Source organism: Galleria mellonella, unplaced genomic scaffold, assembly GCF_026898425.1.
Source record: "Galleria mellonella isolate WM207_F2 unplaced genomic scaffold, CSIRO_AGI_GalMel_v1 utg72, whole genome shotgun sequence".
Taxonomy (NCBI): domain Eukaryota; kingdom Metazoa; phylum Arthropoda; class Insecta; order Lepidoptera; family Pyralidae; genus Galleria; species Galleria mellonella.
The window spans coordinates 340,976-353,529 of NW_026442144.1; the positions used below are offsets into that span (position 1 = coordinate 340,976).

General features: G+C 33.2%; 1 protein-coding gene across 4 annotated transcripts in view; it reads right to left on the bottom strand.

The window, feature by feature from the left end:
* The window catches only part of LOC113516802 (FYVE, RhoGEF and PH domain-containing protein 6-like), a 45,045-nt gene that overhangs the window by 9,811 nt on the left and 22,680 nt on the right, over positions 1-12,554 (bottom strand). For all 4 annotated transcript variants that reach the window (XR_003402243.3, XM_026901275.3, XM_052900883.1 and 1 more), the window contains exons 5-6: positions 9,884-10,024; positions 2,025-2,238 (exon numbers count right to left, since the gene is read on the bottom strand). Coding sequence is in view for 3 of the 4 variants with exons in the window: in XM_026901275.3 (XP_026757076.1) it covers positions 2,025-2,238; positions 9,884-10,024 (355 nt within the window). In the remaining variant the exon portion in view is untranslated. The remainder of the gene's footprint in view (positions 1-2,024; positions 2,239-9,883; positions 10,025-12,554) is intronic.

Below are 12,554 nucleotides of genomic sequence, written 5' to 3' on the forward strand. Positions count from 1 at the left end.
AGGCTAGAGTAATGCTGTAACTCTCTCAAATACTCCCAATACTGTATAACTCAGTACAATGCTAGTTATTTCGTTGCATAATACCTAAGCTATTCATCGTTACTCGAATATTGTTCAACATATTATGGTTCTAACTTCTAGAATTTACCACAATACAAGGTTTACAAGAATATTAACGAGCGATCGTAAACACGTAAAATCCTTGAGCTAAAATACATCGAAAGAATCTATAAATAAAAGGTTACAATTGAACTATTGCAAGTATCAAAGTCCCGTGTCACAATATTCGTTTACGCTGATCTCCATAACCGCCTTACAGATTTTAATGAAACTTTATAAACGTGTCTTGTTTGCTACAACTTAAAAGATATAATAGCTCTTATCAAGATAAAGAAAATAGACTCGGTAAATGATGGCAAAATAACATTTGCCGGGACAGCTAAGTGCCTAAGTAATTTAAATTAGTCAATATTTTTAGATTCTAATGCTCAGACAAGAATGTTGTAATTTGTTAAAAAAAAAAATCCACTAGAAACTCGAGAGCTATTTTTTTAGATTAAAAAATACGAATATAATAATTTACCTTAAGTAATTAGTTATTCAGATAAATTGTTTTATTAACTAAGTAAATAAAAGGTAATAAAAGGGCTAGAACGACTTCAACTGATAAATGTTACCTTGATAAAAATCTATAAGATTCTTTCCTTATAAAAGAAGGTCATGTCCAATTAAACTACAATTAAAACTGTTTAATGCAAGGAGATTATTGAGATATAAATAAAAACATACAGTTTCTTATCATAAGATTTTCACTACTCATCTTTCATGGTAGATCGATCCATGACCTTCAGTATAAATATGACAATACATACAACAAACATAGTAGCCAATCACATGATAATCAAATACGTCAGCATAAATATACATTTTGTAGGTTATCTTCATATAGGTTTGTAGATTAGATGACTCAATGACGTATAAACAACTGTAAATCACCGTCCTGTATGTATAATAATACTTTCTTATTTTTTGGACAATGATAATTTGTCACAAATGTTGCAACTATTTTGCGTAATTTTACAACAATTAAATTAAATTATTTCAATCTTACAACACTAACAACCTCACATCTTAACTGAACTTCATTTATAACACACTGTTGGTCTACTATGGAACGTAATTTACCTCAATTGGGCCCATAAACGGAGGGATGTTTTATCGTTACAAGCCCCGTCATAAAGTGTCTAAATGACCTAAAATAAACCACAATGACAACATTTTATTCATTCGTGATATTAATAACAAGTTAATATTTCATTTGGCAACACAATTTCTACAATTTTTATTAATTTGTCATAATACTCTAAAATCTAAAATTCTTACTGCGTTCGAATATGCTAAAAACTACATATTGCTCAGTAAATGAGTCAATAACATTACAACGCTCAGTAAAAAATAACAACTAGAAAAATGGACTACTCAAAATGAAATTTATGCGACTGAATTTCTATTTTTATGTGTATAAAAATATTAAATAACTAATAGCCTAACAAATATTTTTTTTTATAGGTGATAATGAAATAGTAACCCCACCCGCGCTATCGGTATACGCTGATAGGGCACCAGTGAAGGATGATAGACAAGGATGAAACAGGTAAGTTAGGCCATCGTGACGAATTCAACGAGAATTGTTCACGATGGTTTCCAGGGGGAACTACGCGGAGGTTGACCTGATAGGGCATATTGCTAGCAATGGGGCTGTCAAACTCCATTGCTAACAATCCCTTCCCCCCCCCCCCCAAATAATAATATTTACCTATATATATAAACAACACTTGAACACCTTTGAATACATTATTCCGCTCATGACGCGCCTCATGCGTCGCCTCTTCTGATTACACAGTACTTCATTACCCAATTATCTATGTAAACTTCTATAACTATATTTTAATGTAATAACTACCGATTTAACTATATGATTATTCTATAACTATTATGAATATATTTTATTTCAGATTACTTACCTTTTTTTTGCATAGCCTGCTCCCAAAGCAATGTAGTGATTTCTTCCACCCACGCTGCTCTGACGGCTGTGTCACTGGTTTCCAGCTTGTAGGACTTGAGGTTTCTCTTCTTGTACCATATAGAGAATTTAAAGTGATCTTCTACTTTTGCCGTGATACCTAGATCATCCACAGGTATGTGGTCTTTGTACATGAAGCACTCCACTCTTGGGCTCTGAAATTATAACAATACAACAACAAATAAATTTTTCGTTATCAATATTATCTGATATTTTTCCAATTAAATCTTTTATATCAAATTAGTACGGTGTATTATTATTGATATTTGAAAGAACCTTATGACCTATTTAAAAAAAATTGTTAATAAAACTATCAAAAAAAATACACATTTGTCCAAATTTCGTGCCTGCCACGTTACATTCAAACATTCTTGTAAAATTAAACATATGGAATATTAGATATAATATACAATAGCAACTGTCAAACAATGACTACCTATCTAAACATACATATATACATATCTATCACGCTCTACTCTACTCTCATACTAATCGTACCTACCTGAAATTTCTTTAAAATATGAGAATCACTATCCTATACCCGCGTCTTCTATGTTATGGTCTGATCTTATATGTTCATTGACCTAGATAAAAAGTACATGTATGTCACATTTCATAACGATTGGTTAAACCGTTAAAGCACTAAGAGGTAACATACTTTCCCATTTATAGTAATAGTAAAGAAATCGCAATAATTACTACGCGTTATCAAGAATTTTTTTAATAAAAATAATTATCAAAAATTTTTCGACGTAATCGCAATTTGAACATGCATCTTTTACGCCATTCCGAGGCCAGTGCTCTTACCGGTTGAGTTGCCGCTTCCGCTCGAGTTCGAACACCATTTTGAAATTTTTTCAATCATACTCGTGGAATAAATTTTCTTTTTTTAATAGTGTTTCTAGAACAATTTGCAATAAACATAATGCCTAGTGTCTAATCATGCATACAGGAAGAGAACCACCATTCTGGATGGTTATTCCATTTTTTACATCACAATCATTCAAATCTTATTACACAGTTCATCCATCTTGTTATATACGTACACTACATAGGTATTCCTTATATTTTTCTTTTACTACTTCATATGGTTTTTAGGATTCAGTATCAAAAAGGATCCTATGGTGTGGCTTTGTCTATCCGTCCGTCCGTCCGTGCGTCCGTCTGCCAAATCATAATATCTCAGCAACTACTGATGCTATCAATTTGAAATAGTTTTAGATTTTTAACTTACATATATCCCAATAGAAATAATTGAAAAAAAAATTATATTCTTTGTTAAGAGTTCATAAAAGGGGTATTACAATTTTAAAATAAGATCACTAGACCACTTGGAGTATGAAGAATAACTATATAACATAAAATGTACAACTCAAGGAGCTTCATAAGACTTATGATAGAAAATGTAAAAAAAAATTACCAGTCCCCATACATTGCAAACATAGGAGATGAGGAACCATCTCCTACCTTTACGGAGTCAAATAAGTCAAATGATTACAGTTTATATGATGATATATATGAATATTATAGGAAAACTATAACGATGTTTCTAATTAGCACAGTTTTATATATATATATATATATCAAAAAGCCTCAACAAACATAGTAAGTGGTGGAATTTTTAGCCACAGTCATGGTTTAAGATATTCCTAACTTAACTGAAATTTTAACTTGGATACACAAAATGGATACATAGTTATTATACATACAAGAAGTACAATATATAAGTATATGATACACATATATTTTTATTTAAAGAAATTAAAAACCTATTTACAGATTACAGATATGTATGTACGGAACCCTAGGCGAGTGAGTCCAACTCATACTTGACCGGGTTTTAAGTACATTCTATACGTTACTCAACATGTTGACAGTGAGCCTTGTTGCGTCATGCCCTCATGCCACCCATATTTACTAAGCTTGCTTTTAATGTCGTATTGTGTGTTTGCATTGTAATATATCTTTTTCTTGTCATATATATTGAATGTATATAATATAGATAGATAAGTAGATAAACACTCTTTATTGTTTCCTCCAAAAGATTACTATAGTAAACTTATTGTAGATACAAACAATTACAATAAATGAATAATTGAAGAAACAATGATTAAATTAATACTATTTGAAATGTCTTATTTTTTCAAATAGTATCTAACACTGTCGCTCTGTCCGTTTCACTACATCTTCTAAACCAAGCAACGTACTTTAATACGGGTTTTATGTCATTCAGATATTTTTTAAGGAAAATTTGTATGTGGGATATGCATCTATGGTATACGAGGTTTGTCCGGAAAGTACGTATAAAAGTTTTTTAAAATTTTTATTTTACAATTATTCAGGTAAATCAATTTTATCCCCTTCAAAGTACTCCCCCTGTGACATAATGCACTTGTGCCAACGCCGTTTCCACTGTGAGAAGGCTCCTTGAAAGTCCTCTGGTTGTAGGTTTCTCAGCTGCCCCGTCGTAGCTTTTTTTATCTCATTTATGTCCCCCAAATGCCGCCCCCGAACTACCAATTTGGTTTTTGGGAACAATAAGAATACACACGGGGCCAAATCCGGCGAATAGGGGGGTGTTCGGTCACCGTAATGGAATTTTTACTCAAAAACTCACGGAACGATCTTGGCGCAAATTTTTTTCATTTGAAGTTCGTTTCTTAGAATTTCGTGGACCACGGTTTTGCCCAAATTAAGCTCTTCAGCCACCTGTCTGACCGTTAAACGACGGTCCCCATTAACACAAGTTCGAATTCTTTCCACGTTTTCGTCGGAATGTGAAGTGGAAGGACGTCCTGAACGTGGGTCATCTTGAACGCTTTCTCGGCCCTCTCTGAATCTTTTTAGCCACTTGTGGACGGTTGGTTCCTTCACAGCATCATCCCCATAAACTGTTCTGAGATCGGCAAAAATTTCACGGCCATTCTTGCCGAGTTTCGAGAGAAACTTGATTACGACGCGCTGCTCTTCAACGGAAGCGGGCTCCATGCCGACGGGGTTTCGTTAAGAGGTAACTTCACAGATGGCGTGACAAGCCAGTTCGCACCGCACGGCGGTCAGACCAGAACTGAAGCATTGTTAGGGACATAAGGAAGGGGTCCTGCGCTTACCTGGCCTCCCCACTCCTCTTTCTCGCATTCCAGAACACTTTTATACGAACTTTCCGGACAGACCTCGTAGTATACAATGGGGTGACTTCTGGTGTCTCTAAACCTCTCTTAACCAGATAATTTAATTTGATATTTTCGAGAAATTATTATTTTATGGACCATTATAAACTAAATATGTAACATGTTTTTACTAATTTTTTTTACCAAAATGGTCACTGTAGCCAATAGACGCCTGCAATACTAGGAGCGTCACGTGCGCGTTGCTGTTACTGAAGAAACCTTAATACAACCCTTTTAAAAGAATCTTTGAATCTATTAGAAATGTAACTCATATTGATCCTTAGAATAAATATTCCGCTGTGATCAATAATAGGTAGTTTAAAAAGATATATAGATAGAAAAATGTCACCTCAGAATTTACCCCGATATCATTTTTTTAACTTGTAATAAAATTTTATACAAATTAAAGGATTTAATCACATTTAATCTCCCATAAAACACCTATTATGGTATTATTATTTTTTATGATACTTAAAGAAGCAAAAAATGTGACGACCCGACCAAAAGCAGTAACCGTCGCCTATAGACATGAACAGCAACATGGGCATGACAAAATACACTACTGTAACGCCCACGGTGCCTCTCATGTGTTAATTTCTAACAACTATTATGTTATGCCTCCTTATTCTGTAATGTTACTACCGTTTTATATTCTTCATGAATCTTGTATCATTTTCGTTGTATGGCTATGAGATTACCGACACAAATTATTGTCACGTATTATAAATGCGAGATGAGAACTCAAAATATAATGAAAAAATACAACATAATTACTTTCCTCTATTTAATAAAGCACCGCCTACTGATTTCTCGATTTGCCCAATGGCTGACTAGTAGAGAACACCGTCCGGTAAGTCGGTCAAATATACATAGAGTTTTACTGTGCATTAAAGTTTAAATAAATAAATATATGTTAGCCAGTGGACCTTGCATAGAATGGGCCACCACTTCCTTTCACGTGGGTGTCGTAAGAGGCGACTAAGAGAACTTAATTGCCGAGTCGAACATCACTAAAGCCTGACTGCGGTTGCCAGCCCGTCTGCCAAGCATAACAACTACTGGCCAAAACCCCAGGGAAGCCGGGGGTGGGGGGGGGGGGGGGGGTAGACAGTTAATGGCTGATATGATGATGATGAATTATTTGTTAGTCTCTTCTAATACACATTGCATCACATTATTTTAAAGAAGTATTCTACTCCCTCTCTCTCTCTAACATCTGTAATTTGTTGTATTTATTTAAATTGATAACGGATACAATAACAACAATAGAATTGAAATAATAAATTAAATAAATATTAAAATAACACATTGCATCACAGTATTTTAAAGAAGTGTTCTACTCCCTCTCTCTCTCTCTCTCTCTAACATCTGTAATTTGTTGTATTTATTTAAATTGATAACGCATACAATAACAACAATAGAATTTATTGCTTTTGAATTGTATGAAATCATATGTGCCGGGAAAACAAGATTCATCCTCCAAGAAACATAAACCAATAAACAACAAAAAAATTATGTAAGTTTTCCAAAATACCAATGGTTTAATTTCTCCATGTACAGTTTAATTTAACTCAAGAATAGTGTTGTGATACTGATCAATTCAACCAACCTCGAATGGCATATTTGATACAACACACAACAAAGCGAACATTCTCACGTATTACGTTCATTAGACTTCCTGTGTCAACAAACAACTGAAACCGACGGCGCGTGGTAAATTAGCGCGGCATTGAGAAGGTCACTGGCTCTCACCATGCGTTGACATATTACAACAAACAATCGTTTAAAAATTCTATGCACCCAGCATTTGTATATTTCCAAAAATTAAACATTTTCACCAAAAAAGAACTATATCCTTGTATCTTTTACAACGTTTATATTTTTTATATGCAATAAACCAGCTCACGGACCGCCTGATAGAAAGTGGTAACTGGTGCATAAGATATGAACAATACCGCGCCACTGAATAGACTGTCACGTGGACTATGACATGGGCATCAAAAAATTAAATTGCAATGCCCTTGAGTATTCATATAAACTACAATAACATAATTAATTTAATACGATTAACTTAAATCAATACTCTCAAGTATAACATTTCCCAACAAACATATGGTCCATCTGACGGTAAACGTAACAGCAGGGATGTCACGCATCCGTTCGCGTTGCCAACCCTATAGTCATTTTCGTAAATTCATATTCATTAAAATGTGATAATGGATAAATTTTAAACCTCTCATAACTACCCAATTAGACAACTTAAGGTGGTAGGTCATTACACAAAATTGGACACGAAATACTAATCGATACTTGTGGCTTTTCTTGATTATTTTGTAATTAAAGATAATTAGAGGCAAAATTTCTAAATTAGCGAGTGGTTATTAATGTTATGTATGAATGTGAAATGACAGACAATACGTCATCTTTTCCTAAATAAATTATAACCTACACAATCGCAATGTTTCTTGCTAGTGTATGTTTTTTACAAAGTTGTACAATATAAGAGAATAAAGACAAATATTATGATAAATTGTTACTATATCGATAAAAAATAAATGAAATAATTAGAGAATTTAAAAATTTTGCCTTAAATTGTCTTTAATTACAAAATAATCAACAAAAACCACTAGTCTCTTTTCTAGCGCCATCTAGTATTTCATGTGCAATTTTATTTAATGACCAACTACTATGACCACAGTTATGTCTCGTCATTAATTGGCATTGAAAAAAAAAAAAAAAAAAATATATATATATATATATATATATATATATATATATATATATATATATATATATATATATATATATATATATATATATATGAGATATTAATCTAGAATTACGAGTTATTCGGATATTAAATTTTATTTAAATCCATTCAGCCTATCTATATATTACATTTATTATTAACATTACTAATTGTTTTAATGCTTAATTCAATCAAAATTTATACTTTTTATTTATTCAATATTTGCATCCCTATTTATGAGAACGTATTGTTGACATCAATATACTTATCATGTTTCTTGTAAATAAATATTCATTCATTCAAATATTAATTCGATATTATTCCATTAATCTTGATTGTAACAAACATCAGAATAACCCATAAATATAACCATATTACTAGTGCGACACTAACTATATCAAATTTAGATTCCTTATGACGCAAAACAGCGCACTAATTATATCAGTAAGTGCCACTCAGATCTTTAAATAGGTATAGTATCTTCCACTTAAACTTACATCACAATAATTATGTCTACCGCAGAGAAATGTACTTATAACTTAAACATATATAGAGCACGCGCCATTGCCCTAGCATTCTGGCGCCAACTGTTTACCGAACCTATTAAATAGTCCTGACATAAGTACAATATAAGTACTTACTTCATTATATAATAATTATAGATTTTAAATAAAAAAAAATATGACAATAAGTAGTTTGTATTTACTACAAAAAAAATTAAACCTGCAATAGACAGGAGTTCAAAACATGTTTAGACGTCATACTACTAAAGAATGTCCAAAATCTGTTCATGTCTAAACAAACGACTGTCTGTCTCGTCAAAAATAAAAAAGTCAAATAATAAATTTTATTGCAATTGTTTTAACATAAATTTTGTTATTAGTTATTGATTATTCACATGTAAAATTACAAATAAATATTACTACATTGGCTAAGCAATATTAAATCATTTAAATGAAGTTTTATTAAACATTAATTAGATAGGTCGTATTTTAATTAATTTTTGTGGTAACACCGAAATTGTTTACGGTAACAGTCGACAAATCTATCTGGCTACAACTAAAGATTATAATCATGAAACCATTATCTTTATACAATTATATGTAAGTAATGGGTATATTATACTGCTACATAGTATTTCCCATGAATACTCATTGGTCCTTATCACAGGATAGGTACAGACACAGGCAATAATTGTTTGCATAAAATAATATGCGCTAATTCATTGTGTTATTGATAATGAAATGATTCATTAGTAAATCGTGAAAATGTCATATACATATACATGACTCACTGTTAATTTTATTATTTTTAAATTTACCATTGTTTGATAAAGTTAGTTTAAACTAAAAGCCAAATAGAACGGTAAACAGAGAGATAAACTAGATAAAGTAAAACAAAAAGACGCCAAGTTTCAACAAGCGGGAAGTGAGACATCATGGTTTCAATTTTTCTAGAAACTTCTAACTTTAAAACTTCCCACAGTTACGATATTATTACTGAGGACTTCATATATTGTGCTATATATGAAGTAAATAATTTTATTAATCCTATAAATTTTCGTAGAATCTTTTAGAAGAAAAAAATATTCAATTTTATTTTTTAATTATTTCATTATAATTTCAACTCAACGTCAGCGCAGTACATATGATAAAAACGTCTTACAATTCAAATTGGATTAAAAGAATCCCTACAAAAGAAACAGATACTTGCTACAATACTATGTATAATTACGAACTAGCTCCAGCAACGAGTATTAGAATAAATATTAAAACAATATATGAATGAAAATCACTAGAAGAGAACTCTTGCAGAGTTAAAATCGCTTGCAATGTAAATAAAGTGTAATGAATAAATAAATAAATTTAAACATTTACCAACCTTTCTATACACTACGGTGATCAGAACCAGTTTATCGAACAGGAATATTCTTACAAGCTGTCTTCGCCGTCGAACGACGTCCATCGCATAAAATTCATTTTGTCGCAGCAAGCGTCCTTGTTGCAACAGATTCAGCTCAGCCTGAAAACCAATACAACAGATTAAAAATTACTTGCAACAAGCAAACATTAAAAAAAAATGTAATTTCAATATCCCGATTCTTAGATCGACATTATATAAATCGACGGCATGTCTATTATAAACTTTTTCAAAATTTTAAAGCCGACGAAATTTGATGTGACGAAAAATTTTTTGTCAAAATATGTGTCTTTCAGACACATTACGTCTTTTAGACTTTAAGACAAATAAAACATGTTAGCTCTCCTTATGTGTTAGCACAAATCAATTCATATATTACTTGTTATCAAAATTTTCGTCCCATGTCCGAAAATTTTTAATTACATTTCATAGTAGATGGTAGATTTCATGGTAACCAGGTTGATTATATCTATGCCTAATAAAGTTCTGTTTAGTGTTTCGGGGATTTTTCATATTTTTAATTTATCGATTAATTGTTAATAAAGCAGGATTTTTCTTTAATGATAGCAATGTGGGATGGCAGGCCAACACCAGTTAGTACATTACATAATAACACTAAATAAATATTTTGTGGGGAACTCCAAATCATTATCATTATTAAACATGGCGAATCGTGTATGGCGTATTGTAATAACTATTGTATTATTACGTGTCCATGACACAGCATTTGTTAATTCATTCAAATAAAGTAACTACTATATATTTTTAGTAGGTTTTATAGAACATTTTTTTAATGCAATAAAACAATGGTTCATCTTGAAATATAAGTAAATACTACTAATATTATGAATGTGATAATTTAAAACTATGTCAAATGGATTTAAATAAAGATTAATGCAGAGAAATTTGCGGGATACAATACTAAAGAACTACTAAGTAAATCACTATTATTAAACCTAGATATAAAACGAATTTGTAGCAACACACACTAACTACGCCATTACTATACTCTTCTTCTTTCTCTGTCCGCTCCAAATCCTTTTCTGTGCAAGTAGTTTGTTTATGAAACTCACTCCCTATATCTATACGGCGCGCTCAATTCCTGGCTATTTTATTTAAAAACTTAGGTAAATTCCACTACCTTAAACTATACCTGCTATCTATCCCTAAAATCACTTGATCATCCTTCATGCTTACTAATATTCCGTGTTATATATGTATATCAGTATTGTGTACGTATACATTTATATCACCGTGTGATCCCGACCTAGAATAGGCCCCCTTTTCTTACACGTGGATATCGTAAGAGGCGACTAAGGGAATATAATAGTCGATAGATAAGCAGCAAGATCCTTCTTAAAACATCATCAAAGCCTAACTGCGGCTGCCAACCTGCCTGCCAAGTATGGCAACTACTGGCAAAATCTACAAGGGGGGGCCTATGTTCAGCAGTGGACAGCTTACGGCTGATATGATGATGATCATACCTTTGTGTATTATAATTATGTATAGTTATAAATGTACCTATCTACGATATTTAGCTTAACATCATTTTAACGCATCACCTACCCATTCATTCTTTAATATACGAGGTTTGTCCGGAAAGTACGTATAAAAGTTTTTTAAAAATTTTATTTTACAATTATTCAGGTAAATCAATTTTATCCCCTTCAAAGTACTCCCCCTGTGACATAATGCACTTGTGCCAACGCCGTTTCCACTGTGAGAAGGCTCCTTGAAAGTCCTCTGGTTGTAGGTTTCTCAGCTACCCCGTCGTAGCTTTTTTTATCTCATTTATGTCCCCCAAATGCCGCCCCCGAAGTACCAATTTGGTTTTTGGGAACAAGAAGAAGTCACACGGGGCCAAATCCGGCGAATAGGGGGGTGTTCGGTCACCGTAATGGAATTTTTATCAAAAACTCACGGACAACAAGAGAGGTGTGGGCAGGGGCATTGTCGTGGTGAAGAATCCAACGCCCCTCTCGCGCCAATTCTGGACGAACTCGTGCCACACGAGCTTTGAGGCGTCTGAGCACATCGACGTAGAATTTTCCATCAACTGTCTGGCCTGGAGGGACGAATTCTTGATGGACAATCCCCCGAACATCGAAAAAAACAATCAACATTGTCTTGACATTTGAGCGGGATTTTCTTGATTTTTTTGTTCGTGGTTCCCCGGATGTCTTATCGAATTAGATCGGCAAAAATTTCACGGCCATTCTTGCCGAGTTTCGAGAGAAACTTGATTACGACGCGCTGCTCTTCAACGGAAGCGGGCTCCATGCCGACGGGGTTTCGTTAAGAGGTAACTTCACAGATGGCGTGACAAGCCAGGTCGCACCGCACGGCGGTCAGACCAGAACTGAAGCATTGTTAGGGACATAAGGAAGGGGTCCTGCGCTTACCTGGCCTCCCCACTCCTCTTTCTCGCATTCCAGAACACTTTTATACGAACTTTCCGGACAGACCTCGTATTCTACCCAAAAGTTATCTAGAACAGATTGCCTAGCAATAAGATCGCCTCTAATACTATATTACAGGGGGGAAAGGGATTGTTAGCAATGGAGTTCGACATTGCTAGCAATATACCTTATGAGGTCGACCTCCACGTGGTTCCCCCTGGAAACCATCG